The sequence below is a fragment of the Oncorhynchus masou genome, chromosome 12, assembly GCF_036934945.1.
Source record: "Oncorhynchus masou masou isolate Uvic2021 chromosome 12, UVic_Omas_1.1, whole genome shotgun sequence".
Taxonomy (NCBI): domain Eukaryota; kingdom Metazoa; phylum Chordata; class Actinopteri; order Salmoniformes; family Salmonidae; genus Oncorhynchus; species Oncorhynchus masou.
Window position 1 is genome coordinate 17,086,115 of NC_088223.1, and position 22,105 is coordinate 17,108,219.

At 42.3% G+C, this 22,105-nt stretch overlaps 1 protein-coding gene across 1 annotated transcript in view; it reads right to left on the bottom strand.

Annotated features, from left to right (window-relative positions):
* Positions 1 to 5,782: 5,782 nt before the first annotated feature.
* The window catches only part of LOC135549039 (raftlin-like), a 67,270-nt gene continuing 50,947 nt past the window's right edge, over positions 5,783 to 22,105 (bottom strand). Inside the window, exons 9-10 of the mRNA XM_064979108.1 lie at positions 21,210 to 21,285; positions 5,783 to 6,275 (exon numbers count right to left, since the gene is read on the bottom strand). Of these exons, the coding sequence (XP_064835180.1) occupies positions 5,928 to 6,275; positions 21,210 to 21,285 (424 nt within the window). The 3' untranslated portion in view covers positions 5,783 to 5,927. The remainder of the gene's footprint in view (positions 6,276 to 21,209; positions 21,286 to 22,105) is intronic.

Sequence of the window (22,105 nt, forward strand, 5' to 3'; positions counted from 1 at the left end):
TCAACATCATGACACTTATTTGGAGTCTGTGGCTCAAGTGGTTTGAAAGCTTTTGAGGTTTGAAAGCGCGAATAAACATAACTGTCTTTACCTCGGTCCAATTCGCTATAGTATTAGCTGTTATACGACTCCTTGCCGTTCCTCAAGTTATAACGTGTTAGTTGCTTACCGGACCCTGGCAATCTGTGTGAAACGTTATCTAGCTAACAAACTAACCACTATCTGTTAACTAATGTTTTCCCTCTGCAGTATGTGGTTAATTTTCAGAATGAGAGAATTAGGTGAAAATTAGGCGTTGCTTAAAAACTTTTAGGGATAGGGGGCAGCATTTTCACTTTGGATGAATTGCATGCCCATAGTGAACTGCCTCCTACTCTGTCCCAGATGCTAATATATGCCTATTATTATTATTATTGGATAGAAAACACTCTGAAGTTTCTAAAACTGTTTGAATTATGTCTGTGAGTATAACAGAACTCATAGGGCAGGCAAACTTCCAAACAGGAAGTGGAAATTCTGGGGCTGGTTGATTTTCAACTCCATCGTCTATTCACATCCAAATAAGATATGGATCTGTTCGCACTTCCTACGCCTTCCACTAGATGTCAACAGTCAGTAGAACGTGGAATGGAGCCTCTAGTGTGATGTGGGACCGGATGGCAGCTATTTGAGTCACTGGTCTGGGAGAATGCCAGTTCCTGGTTACGCGCAGTAGTCATATCGTTCCATTACTCTGTAGACAAAAACTAATGCTCCGGTTGGAACGTTATTGGATATATATGATAATAACATCCTGAAGATTGATTCTCTACTTAGTTTGACCAGTTTATTCGACCTGGAATATAACTTTTTGAAGTTTTTGTCCGAGTTCGCCTGGACCAGCGCCAGCTTTTGGACGTGAACTAAACGTGCTAGCAAAATTAGCTAATTGGACACTAGTACAAAGTACTGGAACAAAACAACGATTTATTGCGGAACTAGGATTCCTTTGCAGTAAAGTCTAGGCAACAAATAACATTGGATTGCTTTCTTTACATTAACCACTTTTATTTTACACACAGAGATTGATCATGTAGATAATATTCTTTGTTGTTAAAACCTGCATTTCCCCATAGCAGGGATTTTTTTGCATGTTTCAATGCAACAAAAAGTGTCACTTTTTTGGACCTCACCAGTTTGCACCCCTGATCCTGCCTTCTTATACACCTATTTTCTAACTTACTTTTTCTGCATCAAAATAATTAAAATACTCTTAATTCCGGGGTATTGTATTTGAGTAAAGAATGTATGTACAATTCGGTACAGGATAAGTATTTGATAATTGAGTCTTATTTCTTGCTGCAAAGGTCATTTATAAAGGAATGAGTTTGACAACCCACCCACCAGAAGCCCTGTTTATAACTGGTGCTAAAATGCATCCTGATATTGTACTCATTCTGATTCTGCCCACATTTTTAGAAATTAAGACAAGGCTTACACTGTCAGCTCAAGCATTGGAGCTGTCAAAATCGGTGAGCAGCAGCTCTTGATCATTGTCATGAAGCCACACTGCACACTCGTTAAAAATTAAGAATGAGCAAATGTAGGCTTTATAGAAATAATGGCACTTAAACAAAATAGTGATGATTTTTACCAGCCTAATCGAGGTGTAGATTACACCTCACATTCCAGTGTTTGAAAGGCTGCATGGGATTTCTCTTAATGTGACTACAGTGCAGCCAATGGCAATGTCTGCTTTAGACATGCCAAGAGCCACTTGTGGATTTGACAGCTCTAACATATGAAAACAACCGCTAAGCGGATGTCGGCTGAAGCAGATCTGATTGTGATCAGGTAGTCAGGGACGATTTGATTGGTTGAATGAAAGCTCAGTGGGTGGAGATTACAGGTGAGAGTCAAATAAAAGAAACCAGAAGGTCCCAGGTTTTAATCTCGCAGATGCCCTCTCTCAAAGTTATTCATAGCACTGGTTACACCTTGCATTAACATGTTTTTTGTAATGATCCGATTTTGTTTAACTAGGCAAGTCAGTTAAGAACAAATTCTGATTTACAATGACGGTCTACTCCGGCCAAACCCGGACGACGCCGGGCCAATTGTGCGCCGCCCTATGGGACCCCAATTACGGCCGGATGTGATACAGCCTGGATTCGAACCAGGGACTGTAGTGACACCTCTTGCACTGAGATGCAGTGCCTTAGACTGCTGCGCCACTCGGGAGCAAATCAAGAATCCAATCAGTATCAGGGACAATCAGAATGTGGACAAGATCAGGACACATTGTTAGCGCCAGGTATAAAGGGGCAAGAGAGATCATCACACCAGCAATATAGTATTTATAGAAAGGGAAAACTGTAGACCTTAAAACATATCTCCCACACATCCTGGCAAATGTCCCCTTATCCCTTCTCTCTTCCGTTCACTTGCACACACATCACGACTTCAATCACACACTCATACAGGCCTGAAATCACACACGTCTCACATGCACAAATGAGTTTGCGTACAGGGGCAGAGGGGATCTCCCATGGTGCACTGTAATGGAACCTCTAGGTGGTGCCTGATTGGTCCATAGCATGACGTCTCCCTCTGAGATTGTTGTGAGATTCTCATTTTGCCGTGATGATTAACACATTTTTTGGAGTTTTTGCTCCTCAGAGGGGAGACTGAGGGGATTACACAGACAGCAGTATCATTGGAATGCAGGGTGAAATAAAAGAAAATGGAGTCCACATATTGTTTTGAGAACTGTTTATTCCTCATGTTTGTCTGTCAGGAGGTTAAATCCCAAATAGCACCCTATTCCCTACATAGTGTTCTGCTTTTGACCAGCCCTATGGGAATATGTTTCCAATTGGGATACTACCAAAGACTTGCTTACCACACCACTCACACAACACACTTCCAGAGCAGGAAGGGGACTAAGGCGGTGTACAAATATTCCTAAAACGTACTCCGTAAATCCCTTCCGTAAAGTATAATCACTGACCTGACACAACATGATAAGTGAACGCTATGCAGTGGAACCATGACACCTATCCAATCATGATATGCAGATTAAGTATTCACTCAGGGCCATAGACCTTGGCTATAATGGGTTAAATAGAGAAGTAGAGTATCTACTCAAATGTACAGTATTCTTTGATACATATAGATCTATAAACAGCGATCCATAGTTAGGAGAAAAACATTGATGTTATCATGGCAATTAAGGCTCTTACCTCAAAATCCTGACCTACATTATGTGCACATTCTCATTCGCCATTACATGAACCAATGACACTGGACAAAAGCAGATGCATAACAACTGTACAAATGCACATCCATACAGTGGGGCAAAAAAGTATTTAGTCAGCCACTGATTGTGCAAGTTCTCCCACTTAAAAAGATGAGAGTGGCCTGTAATGTTCATCATAGGTACACTTCAACTATGACAGACAAAATGAGAAAAGAAAATCCAGAAAATCACATTGAAGGATTTTTAATGAATTTATTTGCAAATTATGGTGGAAAATAAGCATTTGGTCAATAACAAAAGTTTATCTCAATACTTTGTTATATACCCTTTGTTGGCAATGACAGAGGTCAAACATTTTCTGTAAGTCTTCACAAGGTTTTCACACACTGTTGCTTGTATTTTGGCCCATTCCTCCATGCAGATTTCCTCTAGAGCAGTGATGTTTTGGGGCTGTTGCTGGGCAACACGGACTTTCAACTCCCTCCAAAGATTTTCTATGGGGTTGAGATCTGGAGACTGACTAGGCCACTCCAGGACCTTGAAATGCTTCTTACGAAGCCACTCCTTCGTTGCCCGGGCGGTGTGTTTGGGATCATTGTCATGCTGAAAGACCCAGCCACGTTTCATCTTCAATGCCCTTGCTGATGGAAGGAGGTTTCCACTCAAAATCTCATGATACATGGCCCCATTCATTCTTTCCTTTACACGGATCAGTCGTCCTGGTCCCTTTTCTGAAAAACAGCCCCAAAGCATGATGTTTCCACCCCCACGCTTCACAGTAGGTGTGGTGTTCTTTGGATGCAACTCAGCATTCGTTGTCCTCCAAACACTACAAGTTGAGTTTTTACCAAAAAGTTCTATTTTGGTTTCATCTGACCATATGACATTCTCCCAATCTTCTTCTGGATCATCCAAATGCTCTCTAGCAAACTTCAGACGGGCTTGGACATGTACTGGCTTAAGCAGGGAGACACGTCTGGCACTGCAGGATTTGAGTCCCTGGCGGCGTAGTGTGTTACTGATGGTAGGCTTTGTTACTTTGGTCCCAGCTCTCTGCAGGTCATTCACTAGGTCCCCCCGTGTGGTTCTGGGATTTTTGCTCACCGCTCTTGTGATCATTTTGACCCCACGGGGTGAGATCTTGCGTGGAGCCCCAGATCGAGGGAGATTATCAGTGGTCTTGTATGTCTTCCATTTCCTAATAATTGCTCCCACAGTTGATTTCTTCAAACCAAGCTGCTTACCTATTGCAGATTCAGTCTTCCCAGCCTGGTGCAGGTCTACAATTTTGTTTCTGGTGTCCTTTGACAGCTCTTTGGTCTTGGCCATAGTGGAGTTTGGAGTGTGACTGTTTGAGGTTGTGGACAGGTGTCTTTTATACTGATGACAAGTTCAAACAGGTGCCATTAATACAGGTAACGAGTGGAGGACAGAGGAGCCTCTTAAATAAGAAGTTACAGGTCTGTGAGAGCCAGAAATCTTGCTTGTTTGTAGGTGACCAAAAACTTATTTTCCACCATAATTTGCAAATAAATTCATTAAAAATCCTACAATGTGATTTTCTGGATTTTTCCCCCTAATTTTGTCTGTCATAGTTGAAGTGTACCTATGATGAAAATTACAGGCCTCTCTCATCTTTTAATTGGGAGAACTTGCATAATTGGTGGCTGACTAAATACTTTTTTGCCCCACTGTATATTAATGCCTAATACGCTAGTACATTACAACACTCTGGGGTGAGATTTGCCATAGGTACAGATCTAGGATCAGCTTCCCTGCCCCAATCCTAATCTTAACCATTGGTGGAGGAAATGTTAAACTGACCCAATATCAGTGTATACGGGCAACTTCACCCTACTCCACATGACAACATCTGAGGCAACAGGTCAAATGTGTGCCTTGAAGGCTGATTGAAGTCGTTACATGTTGGAAGCAGTCCATATGAACATACACAGATCCATATGGAAATCTACATATGACAATAACAGGAATATAAAGGCTAAACTAAATCACCATACTGGTAAGTTCCTTGGTTTCCATCGATGAGCTACTAGTTCTTAGAATATACACACAGTTCTTCATCTTCTGTTATACTGTATATTTATTACTTCCGGTCCTGTGACTAAATCATTTTAAATGTTACAACTTGTGCAAGCCTGCCTAGAGTGTCATGTGGGCTGGGTTTGGAAATAGTCCATTGGTTCCATCCAGGCAATGCACCATGCAAACTCAAATACTATTTGAAACCAGGCCAGGGCCTGAGTGTTGATCTAGAATCAGTTACCCCTGCTTATTCTTTATGATTTAGGAGATAGAACTGAACCTAGATCATGGGGGCATTCATTAAGTCCTTTAACGGAAACCGTTTAAGAACCAAACGGAAGCAAACTGAGCAAGTGGAATGAAATGGGGAGGGACCTACCTGATTTTGTCCAATTGAAACTCAGTTGCAAAACATTTTCCGTTTGGAGCAAACAATTGCAAGATGTTTAGCAACAGATTAAATGTTTTGCAACAGAATCCTCATAATGAATACACCCCAGCACTACTCCTCTGACACTTTATTGTGCACGGATTCTATCTGTCAGTTCTTAATTAACATACTCCAGAAAACAGCGCTCTTTCACTCAGCTGCTGTGTGATTTCCTCTGACTTCACTTCATCATTCTTCTGATTGACATCCGCAAACCTAACAGCCTTCTCCTGTCTGGCCAATGGGACTTTGCCATTCTCCCGCTCTACTTCCTGGTTGAAGTCTGTGGTCACACCCTCTGTACTCTGCGGGAAGTCTTCTTGAGATTCTCTCACACTCTCTCTCCTCCTCTTCTCTCTTGAGTCTTCCTCTCTCTACGGTGCTCCCTTTCTCATTTCTGTTGTTGTCCCAGTTTCTTCTCGCTTTGCTCTCCTCCTCTTCCGTGTTCCTCTTCTGTTCATCCATCCCTCTCTCCATCACTGGGGACATGTTCTTTCTCTCCTCTTTCAGCATTTCTCCGGCAGAGTTTTTCTTCGCCTTGTTCCGACCCCTGAGGTTCAACTTCTGAAAGAGACATTTTAAAGAGATACTTTTTTTTCTTTCTTTAAACTCGGTCTTCAGACACCTGACAAAACACTACAAACTCTATCTCGGTAATGCTTCTCTCTTGGACAGTTAACCGCAAATAATTGACCAAATCTCTTTTGGAATGTGATGTACTAATAAATGCCTATTATTAGACAATATAACTGTCCCTCTGAGCGTTAACAGTACCAGAGTAGGCCTATATCAGCTGGGTTATCTACCGGTATATTTAGAAGTGACACCAATTGTGACACAGCATTGTGTAGGTCATATGAGAGAGAGAGAGAGAGAGAGAGAGAAACAAACACCATTATAAGTACAACCTATACTTGTGTTTTTTATTTTCCCTTTTGTATTTTAACTATTTGCACATCTTTACCACACTATATAGACATAATGATATTTGAAATGTCTCTATTCCTTTGGAACATTTGTGAGTGTAATGTTTCCTGTTAATTTTTGATAGTTTATTTCACTTTTGTTTATCTATTTTACTTGCTTTGGCAATGTAAACATATATTTCCCATACAAATAAAGCCCCTTGAATTGAATGAAATTGAGAGGGAGGAGAGAGGGAGAGCAAATAAGCTGATAAGCGCCTGCATTTTTCAGCATGTTTTTAGAAAAATATAGATTTAGAGTTAGATAAACTTGGATTTTTCTACAAGGACATACACAGGATACTACCCTGCACAACACAACCTTTACACCAAATCAAAACTCCGAACCTACATCCTGATTTTGGACTAAATTACCGGAAGGATTCCTACTATCAAAGATTCATATTCACAAGGACTACACAGTAAATGCTCTGGCAAACCAACGAGCTGCAAAAGAAGCACAACAGAAATCTGAAAATACCATCCAACCTGGAACTGAGTGAGTAATGTTTAGTCTGAAGCTACTTTTAAAGCCAAGAAGGAAAATAAATTACAATAATATATTTTACTTTATAAGGACTGAATGCTAAATTAAGGCTACCAAGCTTGCTAGGAAAGAACATATTTGACTGCAACTTCAATTAACACCTAGGTGGGAAGTGAGCGGTGTCAAAGCCCTTGAGCCTAACAATATCAGGAGTGTGTCTGCACTCTGGGCTGTGGTGAGACAGCTTCAACAGGAGAAAGAGCAGGAGGGGAAGAAGGAGGCCCAGCGGCAGTCGTACGGTAATTTGGTAAAAAGCCAATTTGATCAGGAAATTGTTTTCACTCACAGCCTCCCCCACCCAAATGCAGAGGTCTTTGAAGCTCCCTCCCCCTGTAGAGGTCATTACAATACAGTACCCCCTGGATGTAAAAAACGAGAAGGCACGGAAAGAGTACAAAAATAAGCTCCTAATGGAAAATCAAGAGACACTTTTTGCTGACTGGTATAAAAATGGGAACACTTCCACTAGGACCATCCCCTGGCATGGAGAAGTGCTATATTAACACACTACCTCTCTGTTAACTTCTCTAGGGTAGGGGGCAGCATTCGGAATTTTGGATGAAAAGCGTGCCCAAATTAAACTGCCTGCTACTTTTTATTTTTATTTCACCTTTATTTAACCAGGTAGGCTAGTTGAGAACAAGTTCTCATTTGCAACTGCGACCTGGCAAAGATAAAGCTTAGCAGTGTGAACAGACAACACAGAGTTACACATGGAGTAAACAATTAACAAGTCAATAACACAGTACAAAAAGGGGAGTCTATATACATTGTGTGCAAAAGGCATGAGGAGGTAGGCGAATAATTACAATTTTGCAGATCGGCACTGGAGTGATAAATGATCAGATGGTCATGTACAGGTAGAGATACTGGTGTGCAAAAGAGCAGAAAAGTAAATAAATAAAAACAGTGTGGGGATGAGGTAGGTGAAAATGGGTGGGCTATTTACCAATAGACTATGTACAGCTGCAGCGATCGGTTAGCTGCTCAGATAGCACATGTTTGAAGTTGGTGAGGGAGATAAAAGTCTCCAACTTCAGGGATTTTTGCAATTCGTTCCAGTCACAGGCAGCAGAGTACTGGAACGAAAGGCGGCCAAATGAGGTGTTGGCTTTAGGGATGATCAGTGAGATACACCTGCTGGAGCGCGTGCTACGGATGGGTGTTGCCATCGTGACCAGTGAACTGAGATAAGGCAGAGCTTTACCTAGCATGGACTTGTAGATGACCTGGAGCCAGTGGGTCTGGCGACGAATATGTAGCGAGGGCCAGCCGACTAGAGCATACAAGTCGCAGTGGTGGGTGGTATAAGGTGCTTTAGTGACAAAACGGATGGCACTGTGATAAACTGCATCCAGTTTGCTGAGTAGAGTGTTGGAGGCAATTTTGTAGATGACATCGCCGAAGTCGAGGATCGGTAGGATAGTCAGTTTTACTAGGGTAAGTTTGGCGGCGTGAGTGAAGGAGGCTTTGTTGCGGAATAGAAAGCCGACTCTTGATTTGATTTTCGATTGGAGATGTTTGATATGAGTCTGGAAGGAGAGTTTACAGTCTAGCCAGACACCTAGGTACTTATAGGTGTCCACATATTCAAGGTCGGAACCATCCAGGGTGGTGATGCTCGTCGGGCATGCGGGTGCAGGCAGCGATCGGTTGAAAAGCATGCCTTTGGTTTTACTAGCGTTTAAGAGCAGTTGGAGGCCATGGAAGGAGTGTTGTATGGCATTGAAGCTCGTTTGGAGGTTAGATAGCACAGTGTACAAGGACGGGCCGGAAGTATATAGAATGGTGTCGTCTGCGTAGAGGTGGATCAGGGAATCGCCCGCAGCAAGAGCAACATCATTGATATATACAGAGAAAAGAGTCGGCCCAAAAATTGAACCCTGTGGCACCCCCATAGAGACTGCCAGAGGACCGGACAGCATGCCCTCCGATTTGACACACTGAACTCTGTCTGCAAAGTAATTGGTGAACCAGGCAAGGCAGTCATCCGAAAAACCAAGGCTACTGAGTCTGCCGATAAGAATATGGTGATTGACAGAGTCGAAAGCCTTGGCAAGGTCGATGAAGACGGCTGCACAGTACTGTCTTTTATCGATGGCGGTTATGATATCGTTTAGTACCTTGAGTGTGGCTGAGGTGCACCCGTGACCGGCTCGGAAACCAGATTGCACAGCGGAGAAGGTACGGTGGGATTCGAGACTCAGGCCCAGAAGATAGGATATGCACATAACTAGTAGATTTGGATAGAAAACACTCTAACACTCTAAAATAATGTATGTGAGTATAACAGAACTGATATGGCAGGTCAAAACCAGAGGAAAATCCAACCAGGAAGTACTATTATTTTGAAAGGCTGTTTTTCCATTGAAAGCCTATCCACCATACAAAGACTTAGGACCCAGTTCACAAGCTCTGTGTCTTCCTCTACATGTGGCCAGTCTTTAGGCATTGTTTCAGGCTTTTACTCTGAAAAATTATGGAGATACAGCACTTTCAAACAGTGGCCAGTGGAAATTTCCATTCATCAGCCAATGTAAACTGAGATTTTTGGATATAAATATGAACTTTATCGAAGAAAACATACATGTATTGTGTAACATGAAGTCCTATGAGTGTCATCTGATGAAGTTCATCAAAGGTTAGTGATTCATTTTATCTCTATTTCTGCTTTTTGTGACTCCTCTCTTTGGCTGGAAAAATGGCTGTGTTTTTCTGTGACTAGGTACTGACCTAACATAATAGTTTGTTGTGCTTTCGTCATAAAGCCTTTTTGTAATCGGACACGGTGGTGGGATTAACAACAAGTTTATCTTTAAAATGGTGTAAAATACTTGTATGTTTGAGGAATTTTAATTATGGGATTTCTGTTGTTTTGAATTTGGCGTCCTGCAATTTCACTGGCTGTTGTCGAGGTGGGACGCTAGCGTGGCGATGGGTGGAAACTCAGGATACTAGACAACAAGGACTCTGAGTCACCTAATGTCAACCTGTACAAGTCTGGAACAGTATTGGTACAGGGCAACCCCAAAAAGTTTCCCCGGGACTTTCACATAATCAAACCGGTGAAGCTCTCTCTTTAGAATGATACCCCCATCCCAAGCATGTCAGACCAGACCTCTTCATTAAACAACCTCAGAGATGAACAACACCACTCATTCACTGAAATTAAGGATAAATTCACACAGCTGGAGGTATGGCAGTTGGAGCTGGAACAGCAGGTGAACACACTCCAGTCAGCACAGACCCAGACAACAGTCCAGCACAACACCACCACCTCAACCAGACCCGGAGACCTGGAAGGGGAGAGAGATATGACTGCACTCTGGACTGTGGTGAGACAACTTCAACAGGAGAAAGAGCAGGAGCGGAAGAAGGAGGCCCAGCGGCAGGAGAAGATGAGAGCAGAGCAGGAGAAGAACAGCGCACTAGAGGAGAAGGTGGGAAAGATGACATGTAACAGAACAACCCAATAGAGAGCTGGCCACAGCCCAACAGCCCACCTCAGATCCTGACCAAAGTCTTGACAACACATCAGGACAGTCCACCCCAGACCATAGCCTCGAAACCACAGCAGGACAGTCCACCCCAGACCATAGCCTCGAAACCACAGCAGAACAGTCTACCCCAGACCATAGCCTTGAAACCACAGCAGGACAGTCCACCCCAGACCATAGCCTCGAAACCACAGCAGGACAGTTCACCCCAGACCATAGCCTCGAAACCACAGCAGAACAGTCCACCCCAGACCATAGCCTCGAAACCACAGCAGGACAGTCCACCCCAGACCATAGCCTCGAAACCACAGCAGGACAGTCCACCCCAGACCATAGCCTCGAAACCACATCAGGATATACAAATGAGGAACCCCAAGCCCAGGGGAACCCACTCCCTCTGAGCACCCCTAACTAAGCAAGTCAGTTAAGAACAAATTCTTATTTTTAATGACGGCCTAGGAACAGTGGGTTAACTGCCTTGTTCAGGGGCAGAACGACAGATTTTTACCTTGTCAGATTGTACTCCTTATGGACTCAAACGGGAAATGTATACAAGAAAGTAAACATTTTCCCAAACAAACAGAACCCGGCGCGCCCCAGACCTTCTGTCTGAGGACCAACTAGGTTCACCTAGCCACATAATAATACACACAGACAAAAACGACCTGAGAGCACAGCAGGAAAGGGTGGCCACAGCTCTCAAGGGAGTGATTGAAAAAGCTTCTTCTACTTTCCCCAACACACAAGTGGTTATCTCCACCCTGCTACCATACAGTGGGGAAACGCAAGTATTTCCAGTGACTGTGCCTCAAAACCAAATGCTTACCTGGCCCACCATGTCCACCTATAGCAGTGCCTACCTTCGCCAGGACCCTAAAGGACATCGCCACCAACCGCAGCCCCAACACCTCACACAGGAGTAACAGATCAAGACCAGCGAGACACTCTTCCAGACCTGAGGGACCCCCCCAGACCTACACAGAGGATCCACGCCGAGAGGACCCACATTCAGACCACAGCACCCCCAGCCACATCCACACCAATCAATATCCCCACAAACCAACCATGCCCACACCCCATATAGGTCAACTCAGACCTATGTCCCTCCAGCCCACCCCATGCCCCCCCACTCCCACAAAGAGGGCCTCAACATGAAAGTCACACATACGCCCAGGCCATGAGCAGGTAAACAGGCCCAACTCCCATTCTTACACTGGCCCAAGCCAATCGCATGTATCAGATACTTAGCAGGCTCTGCTCACACTTACTGGTCTGAGGCCAAACCACACAACTAACAACATTGGACACTATGAAACACAATGCCTTCACTATCTCAGCTGGTAGTCCTTATCCACCAAACTACCAGGAGTAAAACAGGGAAGGAAGGGACTCGGGGGGGTATGCTAATTTGGTATAGAGCAGAACTAACTCATTATTAAATTAATCAAAAAAGGAACATTTTACATTTGGCTAGAAATTCAAAAGGAAACGATCTCAACAGAGAAAAATGTCCTACCTATATCCTCTCACGAGAATCCCAATACTTTAAAGAAAACAGCATCTGCATCCTAGAGGGGGAAATCAATCATTTCCAGGCCCTGGGACATGTACTAGTCTGTTGCGACCTAAATGCCAGAACTGGACAAGAACCTGACACCCTCAGCACACAGGGGGACAAACACCTACCTGGAGGTGACAGCATTCCTTCACCCATATGCCCCCCTAGGCACAACTACGATAACATAACCAACAAAAACGTGTCACAACCTCTTCAGCGCTTTTGCACGCTGGGTATGTACATAGTCAATGGGTAGGCTTTGAGGGGACTCCTACAGTAGGAACACCTATAGTTAATCTCTTGGCAGTAGTACTGTAGACTACTTTATCACTGACCTCAACCCAGTGTCTCTCAGAGCGTTCAGTCAGCCCACAGACACCCCTATCAGATCACAGCAAAATCACATTACCTGAACAGAGCAATACTCAATCATGAGGCATCAAAGCCTAAACTAACTGAATAATATTAAGAAATGCAATAGATGGAAGGAATGTAGTGTAGAAACCTACCCAAAAATAATTAGGCAACAACAAATTCAATCCCTTTTAGACAACTTCCTGGACAAAACGTTTCACTGCAAGATGTAAACTTGGCAGTAGAAAACCTAAACAGTATATTTGACCGCTCAGCTTCCCTATCAAATCTAAAAATGTTGAACAGAAAACCTTAGAAAATTAACAACAATGACAAATGGTTTGATGAAAAATGCAAAAACCAAAGAAAGAAATTGAGGAACCTATCCAATCAAAAACACACAGACCCAGAAAACCTGAGCCTACGCCTTCACTATGGCGAATCACTAAAACAATACAGAAATACACTACGGAAAAAGAAGGAACAGCACGTCAGAAATCAGTTCAATGAAATTGAAGAATCCATAGACTCAAAACACTTCTGGGAAAGTTGGAAAAAACACTAAACAAACACCAGTCTCAACGACAACAGTGAAGAGGCGACTCTGGGATGCTGGCCTTCTAGGCAGAGTTCCTCTGTCCAGTGTCTGTTCTTTTGCCCATCTTAAGCTTTTCTTTTTATTGGCCAGTCTGAGATATGGCTTTTTCTGTGCAACTCTACTTAGAAGGCCAGCATCCCGGAGTTGCCTCTTCACTGTTGACGTTGAGACTGGTGTTTTTGAGGGTACTATTTAACTTCTTCGATATAGGGGGCGCTCTTTTAATTTTTGGATGAAAAACGTTCCCGTTTTAAACAAGATATTTTGTCACGGAAAGATGCTCAACTATGCATATAATTGACGGCTTTGGAAAGAAAACACTCTGACGTTTCCAAAACTGCAAAGATATTGTCTGTGAGTGCCACACAACTGATGTTACAGGCGAAACCCAGATAAAAATCCAATCAGGAAGTGCTGCATTTTTTGAAACCGCCTCATTCAAATGACTCCTTATATGGCTGTGAAGGAGCTAGTAGTCAGCTTACGTTTTCCACGTTTTCCCCAAGGTGTCTACAGCATTGTGACGTATTTGTAGGCATATCATTGGAAGATTGACCATAAGAGACTACATCTACCAGGTGGTCGCTTGGTGTCCTCCATTGAAATTATTGCGCAATCTCCAGCTGCAGTATTTTCCCGTTTGCTTCTGATGACAAGCCAACTGCCACCACTGCTAGATTATCGAATAGATATGTGAAAAACACCTTGAGGATTGATTCTAAACAACATTTGCCATGTTTCTGTCGATATTATGGAGCTAATTTGGAAAAAGGTTTGGCGTTGTAAGTGACTGCATTTTCCGGTATTTTTCTTAGCCAAACGTGATGAACAAAACTGAGCTATTTCGTCTACACAAATAATCTTTTTGGAAAAAATGAACATTTGCTATATAACTAAGAGTCTCGTCATTGAAAACATCCGAAGTTCTTCAAAGGTAAATTATTTTATTTGAATGCTTTTCTTGTTTTTGTGAAAATGTTGCCTGCTGAATGCTAGGCTTAATGCTATGCTAGGCTATCAATACTCTTACACAAATGCGTGTGTAGCTTTGGTTGAAAAGCATATTTTGAAAATCTGAGATGACAGTGTTGTTAACAAAAGGCTAAGCTTGTGTTTCAATATATTTATTTAATTTCATTTGCAATTTTCATGAATAGGAAACATTGCGTTATGGTAATGAGCTTGAGGCTATGATTACGCTCCCGGATACGGGATTGCTCGACGCTAGAGGTTAATGAAGCTGCCAGTTGAGGACTTGTGAGGCATCTGTTTCTCAAATTAGACACTAATGTACTTGTCCTTTTGCTCAGTTGTGCACCGGGGCCTCCCACTCCTTTCTATTCTGGTTAGAGCCAGTTTGCGCTGTTCTGTGAAGGGAGTAGTACACAGAGTTGTACGAGATCTTCAGTTTCTTGGCAATTTCTCGCATGGAATAGCCTTCATTTCTCAGAACAAGAATAGACTGACGAGTTTCAGAAGAAAGGTTTTTGTTTCTAGACATTTTGAGCCTGTAAACCAACCCACAAATGCGGATGCTTCAGATACCCAACTAGTCTAAAGAATGCCAGTTCTATTGCTTCTTTATTCGGCACGACAGTTTTCTGTTGTGCTAACATAATTGCAAAATGGTTTTCTAATGATCAATTAGCCTTTTAAAACGATAAACTTGGATTAGCTAACACAACGTGCCATTGGAACACAGGAGTGATGGTTGCTGATAATGGGCCTCTGTACGCCTATGTAGATATTCCATAAAAAATCTGCGTTTCCAGCAACAGTATTAATTTACAACATGAACAATGTCTATACTGTATTTCTGATCAATTTGATGTTATTTTAATGGACAAAGAAATTGATTTTCTTTCAAAAACAAGGAGATTTCTAAGTGACAGTCAGTCTGCAGCACCTGGCCTCACCCTACTAGAATCTGAAGTCAAATGTCTACTGATTATCTGGTGCTTCAGTCCCCAACTAAGGAGGGCCTACAGCAGCACCTAGATCTTCTGCACAGATTCTGTCAGACCTGGGACCGGACAGTAAATCTCAGTAAGGCAAAAATAATGGTGGTCCAGTTGCCAGGACCACAAATACAAATTCAATCTCGACACCGTTGCCCTAGAGCACACAAACAAGTATACATACCTCGGCCTAAACATCAACGCCACAGGTAACTTCCACAAATCTGTGAACGATCTAAGAGACAAGGCAAGGAGGGCCTTCTATGTCATCAAAAGGAATGTGTACATTTTATTTAACTAGGCAAGTCAGTTAAGAACAAATTCTTATTTACAATGAAGGCCTACACCGGCCAAACCCGGACGACGCTTGGCCAATTGTGTGCCGTCCTACGGGACTCCTAATCACGGCCGGATGTGATGCAGCCTGGATTCGAAGCAGGTACTGCAGCGACACATCTTGCACTGAGATGCAGTGTCTTAGACGACTGCGCCACTCAGGACAACATTCAACATAACAATTAGGATCTGGCAAAGAATGCTACAATTAGTTATAGAACCCATTGCCCTTTATATGTTGTGAAGTCTGGAGTCCGCTCACCGAACAAGAACTCACATAATGGGACCCACACCAAATTGAGACTGCATGTAGAATTCTGCAAAAATATCCTCCGTGTACAATTTCAAACACCAAATAATGCATGCAGAGCAGAATTAGGCTGATGCCCGTTAATTATCAAAATCCAGAAAAGAGCAGTTAAATTCTATAAGAAGCGATTCACAAACCTTCCATAACAAAGACATCACCTACAGAGAGATGAACCTGGAGAAGAGTCCCCTAAGCAAGCTGATCCTGGGGCTCTGTTTGCAAACACAAACAGACCCCACAGAGCACCAGGACAGCAACACAATTAGACCCAACCAAATCATGGGGAAACTAAAAGATAATTACTTGACACATTGGAATGAATTAACAACAAAAAAGAGAGGGAGTAAACAGAGAGTACACATTAGCAGAATACCTGACCACTGTGACTGACCCAAAATTAAGGAAATATTTTAACATGTACAGACTTAATGAGCAATAGCCTTGCTATTGAGAAAGGCCACCATAGGCAGACCTGACTCTCAAGAGAAGACAGGCTATGTGCACACTGCCCACAAAATAAGGTGGAAACTGAGCTGCACTTCCTAACCTCCTGATGTAGGACCATATTAGAGACAAATACTTTTCTCAGGTTACACAAACACACAAAGAATTCGAAAACAAACCCAAATTTGATAAACTCCCATATCTATTGGGTGAAATACCATAGTGTGCAATATTTGTGACCTGTTGCCACAACAAAAGGGCATCCAGTGAAGAACAAACACCATTGTAAATACAACACGTATTTATGTTTATTTATTTTCCCTTTTGTACTTTAACTATTTGCACATAATATGACATTTGAAATGTCTTTATTCTTTTGGAACTTTTGTGAGCGTAATGTTTACTATTACATTTTTATTGTTTATTTCACTTTTGTTTATTATCTATTTTACTTTCATATGTTTCCCATGCCAATAAAGCCCTTTGAAATGAATTGAAATTGAATTGAGTGAAAGAGAGAGAGTGAAAGAGAGAGAGTGAAAGAGAGAGAGAAAGAGAGAGAGTGAAAGAGAGAAAGAGAGAGAGTGAAAGAGAGAGTGAGAGAGAGAGAGAGAGAAAAAGAGAGAGAGAGAGTGAGAGAAAGAGTGAAAGAGAGAGAGTGAAAGAGAGAGAGTGAAAGAGAGAGTGAAAGAGAGAGAGTGAAAGAGAGAGTGAAAGAGAGAGTGAGAGAGTGAGTGAAAGAGAGAGTGAAAGAGAGAGTGAGTGAAAGAGAGAGAGTGAAAGAGAGAACGAGAGAGAGTGAAAGAGGGAGAGAGTGAAAGAGAGAAAGAGAGAGACTGAAAGAGAGAAAGAGAGATAGAGAGAGAGTGAAAGAGACAGTGAAAGAGAGAAAGAGAGAGAGTGAAAGAGAGAGTGAAAGAGAGAAAGAGAGAGAGTGAAAGAGAGAGTGAAAGAGAGAGTGAGAGAGTGAGTGAAAGAGACAGAGAGAAAGAGAGTGAAAGAGAGAGTGAGTGAGAGAGAGTGAGTGAAAGAGAGAGAGTGAAAGAGAGAGAGTGAAAGAGAGAGAGTGAAAGAGAGAGAGTGAAAGAGAGAAAGAGAGAGAGTGAAAGAGAGAGTGAAAGAGAGAAAGAGAGAGAGTGAAAGAGAGAGTGAAAGAGAGAAAGAGAGAGAGTGAAAGAGAGAGAGAGTGAAAGAAAGAGAGAAAGAAAGAGAGAGAGTGAAAGAGAGAGAGAGTGAAAGAAAGAGAGAAAGAAAGAGAGAGAGTGAAAGAGAGAGTGAGTGAAAGAGAGAGAGAGAAAGAGAGAAAGAGAGAGAGTGAAAGAGAGAGAGAGTGAAAGAAAGAGAGAAAGAAAGAGAGAGAGTGAAAGAGAGAGTGAGAGAGAGTGAGTGAAAGAGAGAGAGAGAAAGAGAGAAAGAGAGAGAGTGAAAGAGAGAAAGAGAAAGAGAGAGTGAAAGAGAAAGAGTGAAAGAGAGAGAGAGAAAGAGAGAGTGAAAGAGAGAGAGAAAGAGAGAGAGTGAAAGAGAGAAAGAGAGAGAGAGTGAAAGAGAGAGAGTGAAAGAGAGAAAGAGAGAAAGAGAGAGAGTGAAAGAGAGAGTGAAAGAGAGAAAGAGAGAGAGTGAAAGAGAGAGTGAAAGAGAGAGTGAGAGAGTGAGTGAAAGAGAGAGTGAAAGAGAGAGTGAGTGAGAGAGAGTGAGAGAGAGTGAAAGAGAGAACGAGAGAGAGTGAAAGAGAGAGAGTGAGAGAGTGAAAGAGAGAGAGTGAAAGAGAGAAAGAGAGAGAGTGAAAGAGAGAAAGAGAGAGAGAGTGAAAGAGAGAGAGTGAAAGAGAGAAAGAGAGAAAGAGAGAAAGAGAGAGAGTGAAAGAGAGAAAGAGAGAAAGAGAGAGAGAGTGAAAGAGAGAGTGAAAGAGAGAGTGAGAGAGTGAGTGAAAGAGAGAGTGAAAGAGAGAGAGTGAGTGAGAGAGAGTGAGTGAAAGAGAGAGTGAAAGAGAGAACGAGAGAGAGTGAAAGAGAGAGAGTGAGAGAGTGAAAGAGAGAGAGTGAAAGAGAGAAAGAGAGAGAGTGAAAGAGAGAAAGAGAGAGAGTGAAAGAGAGAAAGTGAAAGAGAGAAAGAGAGAGAGTGAAAGAGAGAAAGTGAAAGAGAGAGTGAAAGAGAGTGAAAGAGAGAAAGAGAGAGAAAGAGAGAAAGAGAGAGAGAGTGAAAGAGAAAGAGAGTGAAAGAGAGAGTGAGAGAGTGAGTGAAAGAGAGAGAAAAAAAGAGAGAGTGAAAGAGAGAGTGAGTGAGAGAGAGTGAGTGAAAGAGAGAGAGTGAAAGAGAGAAAGAGAGAAAGAGAGAAAGAGAGAGAGTGAAAGAGAGAAAGACAGAGAGTGAAAGAGAGAGAGTGAAAGAGAGAGATTGAAAGAGAGAAAGGGAGAGAGTGAAAGAGAGAAAGAGAGAGTGAAAGAGAGAAAGAAATAGAGAGTGAAAGAGAGAGTGAGAGAGAGTGAGTGAAAGAGAGAGAAAGAGAGTGAAAGAGAGAAGAGAGATTGAAAGAGAGAAAGAGAGAGAGTGAAAGAGAGAGAGTGAAAGAGAGAGAGTGAAAGAGAGAGAGTGAAAGAGAGAGAGAGTGAAAGAGAGAGAGAGTGAAAGAGAGAAAGAGAAAGAGAGAAAGAGAGAGTGAAAGAGAGAGAGTGAAAGAGAGAGAGAGTGAAAGAGAGAGAGAGTGAAAGAGAGAAAGAGAGAGAGTGAAAGAGAGAGTGAAAGAGAAAGAGAGAGAGTGAAAGAGAGAGTGAGAGAGTGAGTGAAAGAGAGAGAGAGAAAGAGAGAGTGAAAGAGAAAGAGAGAGAGTGAAAGAGAGAGTGAGTGAAAGAGTGAGTGAAAGAGAGAGAGAAAGAGAGAGTGAGTGAGAGAGAGTGAGTGAAAGAGAGAGAGTGAAAGAGAGAGAGTGAAAGAGAGAAAGAGAGAGAGTGAAAGAGAGAAAGAGAGAAAGAGAGAGAGTGAAAGAGAGTGAAAGAGAGAAAGAGAGAGAGTGAAAGAGAGTGAAAGAGAGAAAGAGAGAGAGTGAAAGAGAGAGTGAAAGAGAGGGTGAAAGAGAGAGAGTGAAAGAGAGAGAGTGAAAGAGAGAGAGTGAAAGAGAGATAGAGAGAAAGAGAGAGAGTGAAAGAGAGAGAGTGAAAGAGAGAAAGAGAGAGAGTGAAAGAGAGAGAGAGAGTGAAAGAGAGTGAAAGAGAGAAAGAGAGAGAAAGAGAGAAAGAGAGAGAGAGTGAAAGAGAAAGAGAAAGAGAGTGAAAGAGAGAGTGAGAGAGTGAGTGAAAGAGAGAGAAAAAAAGAGAGAGTGAAAGAGAGAGTGAGTGAGAGAGAGTGAGTGAAAGAGAGAGAGTGAAAGAGAGAAAGAGAGAAAGAGAGAGAGTGAAAGAGAGAAAGACAGAGAGTGAAAGAGAGAGAGTGAAAGAGAGAGATTGAAAGAGAGAAAGGGAGAGAGTGAAAGAGAGAAAGAGAGAGTGAAAGAGAGAAAGAAATAGAGAGTGAAAGAGAGAGTGAGAGAGAGTGAGTGAAAGAGAGAGAGAGAAAGAGAGAGTGAAAGAGAGAAGAGAGATTGAAAGAGAGAAAGAGAGAGAGTGAAAGAGAGAGAGTGAAAGAGAGAGAGTGAAAGAGAGAGAGTGAAAGAGAGAGAGAGTGAAAGAGAGAAAGAGAAAGAGAGTGAAAGAGAGAGAGTGAAAGAGAAAGAGTGAAAGAGAGAGAAAGAGAGAGTGAAAGAGAGAGAGAAAGAGAGAGAGTGAAAGAGAGAAAGAGAAAGAGAGTGAAAGAGAGAGAGTGAAAGAGAGAAAGAGAGAGAGTGAAAGAGAGAAAGAGAGAGTGAAAGAGAGAGTGAAAGAGAGAGTGAGAGAGTGAGTGAAAGAGAGAGTGAGTGAGAGAGAGTGAGTGAAAGAGAGAGTGAAAGAGAGAAAGAGAGAGAGTGAAAGAGAGAGAGTGAAAGAGAGAAAGAGAGAGACTGAAAGAGAGATAGAGAGTGAAAGAGACAGTGAAAGAGAGAAAGAGAGAGTGAAAGAGAGAGTGAAAGAGAGAGTGAGAGAGTGAGTGAAAGAGACAGAGAGAAAGAGAGTGAAAGAGAGAGTGAGTGAGAGAGAGTGAGTGAAAGAGAGAGAGTGAAAGAGAGAAAGAGAGAGAGTGAAAGAGAGAAAGAGAGAGAGTGAAAGAGAGAGTGAAAGAGAGAAAGAGAGAGTGAAAGAGAGAGAGAGTGAAAGAAAGAGAGTGAAAGAGAGAAAGAGAGAGAGTGAAAGAGAGAGTGAAAGAGAAAGAGAGAGAGTGAAAGAGAGAGTGAGAGAGTGAGTGAAAGAGAGAGAGAGAAAGAGAGAGTGAAAGAGAAAGAGAGAGAGTGAAAGAGAGTGAGAGAGTGAGTGAAAGAGAGAGAGAAAGAGAGAGTGAGTGAGAGAGAGTGAGTGAAAGAGAGAGAGTGAAAGAGAGAGAGTGAAAGAGAGAAAGAGAGAGAGTGAAAGAGAGAAAGAGAGAGAGTGAAAGAGAGAAAGAGAGAGAGTGAAAGAGAGTGAAAGAGAGAAAGAGAGAGAGTGAAAGAGAGTGAAAGAGAGAAAGAGAGAGAGTGAAAGAGAGAGTGAAAGAGAGGGTGAAAGAGAGAGAGTGAAAGAGAGAGAGTGAAAGAGAGAGAGTGAAAGAGAGATAGAGAGAAAGAGAGAGAGTGAAAGAGAGAGAGTGAAAGAGAGGGAGTGAAAGAGAGGGAGTGAAAGAGAGTGAAAGAGAGAGAGAAAGAGAGAGAGTGAAAGAGAGAGAGTGAAAGAGAGAGTGAAAGAGAGAAAGAAAGAGAGAGTGAGAGAGAAAGAAAGAGAGAGAGAGAGAAAGAGAGAAAGAGAGAGAGAGAGAGAAAGAGAGGGAGAGTAAAAGAGAGAGAGAGTAAAAGAGAGAGAGAAAGAGAATCAGGAAAAAGGATGGTGAGGAACCTTGAAGTCTTTCCTTTTGCGTTGCAAGATAGGTCTCTGGAGGAAGAGGATCTGCTTAGTGGACAAGCTGCCATCACTGAGGAAAGAACAGTGGTATTAATAACATGTGAATCACATCAGTACTTGCCACACATCTTGTAACTATTTTTGCCTTATTCTGGGTCTTTTACTTTTACCAGGTCTCGTAATGTGACAGAAAATGTGAAAGGTAATTGTGTTCCAAATGATGTGCAGTGTTTCAATGTTGAGTATGGTTTAGAGCAGGGAAGGGAAACTTTGATGGGGGTGGGGGACAACAAAAATCTAAATGCAATTGCTCACAGGTCTGCACCCCCTCCCCCTTTTAGTGGCCCCCTCATTGACAGAAGAGAGAAATGTAGAAAAATTCATATAATTCTACACATTTTGCCATGGGTGGAGAGTAGATTTTGCATTTTTATAACTCATTTTATGCAATTCTACTCACTTGCCATGTGGCGGGAAGGGAAATGAACTGTTTTACACTTCTACACATTTTACCATAGGGTGGAGGCAAATGTTTGCAGTTTTTAATATGATATCTGAGTGAGACTGACTGACAAAATCAATGGAGGCCCCCCGGACAGTAATTCAACCAGGATAACAGGTCTAAATAGATGGCCACTAAACTAACTTAACAATCTAAAAACAAAAATGCTGACATGGGCTAATTGACTGACTATCAGTGACTGACATAACAAGAGAAAAACTGCTCATGCACAAACACATTTCTAACTTGCACCTTGTGTATTCTACTATTCTAACTAGCAAATCTTAGTTGAGATACCACCTGAGTTCTAAAATAAATAAAAAATACAGATATATTTTTTGGGGGTTTGGAAATTGATCCAAGGGCCTTCAAAAAGGGGGCGGACCAC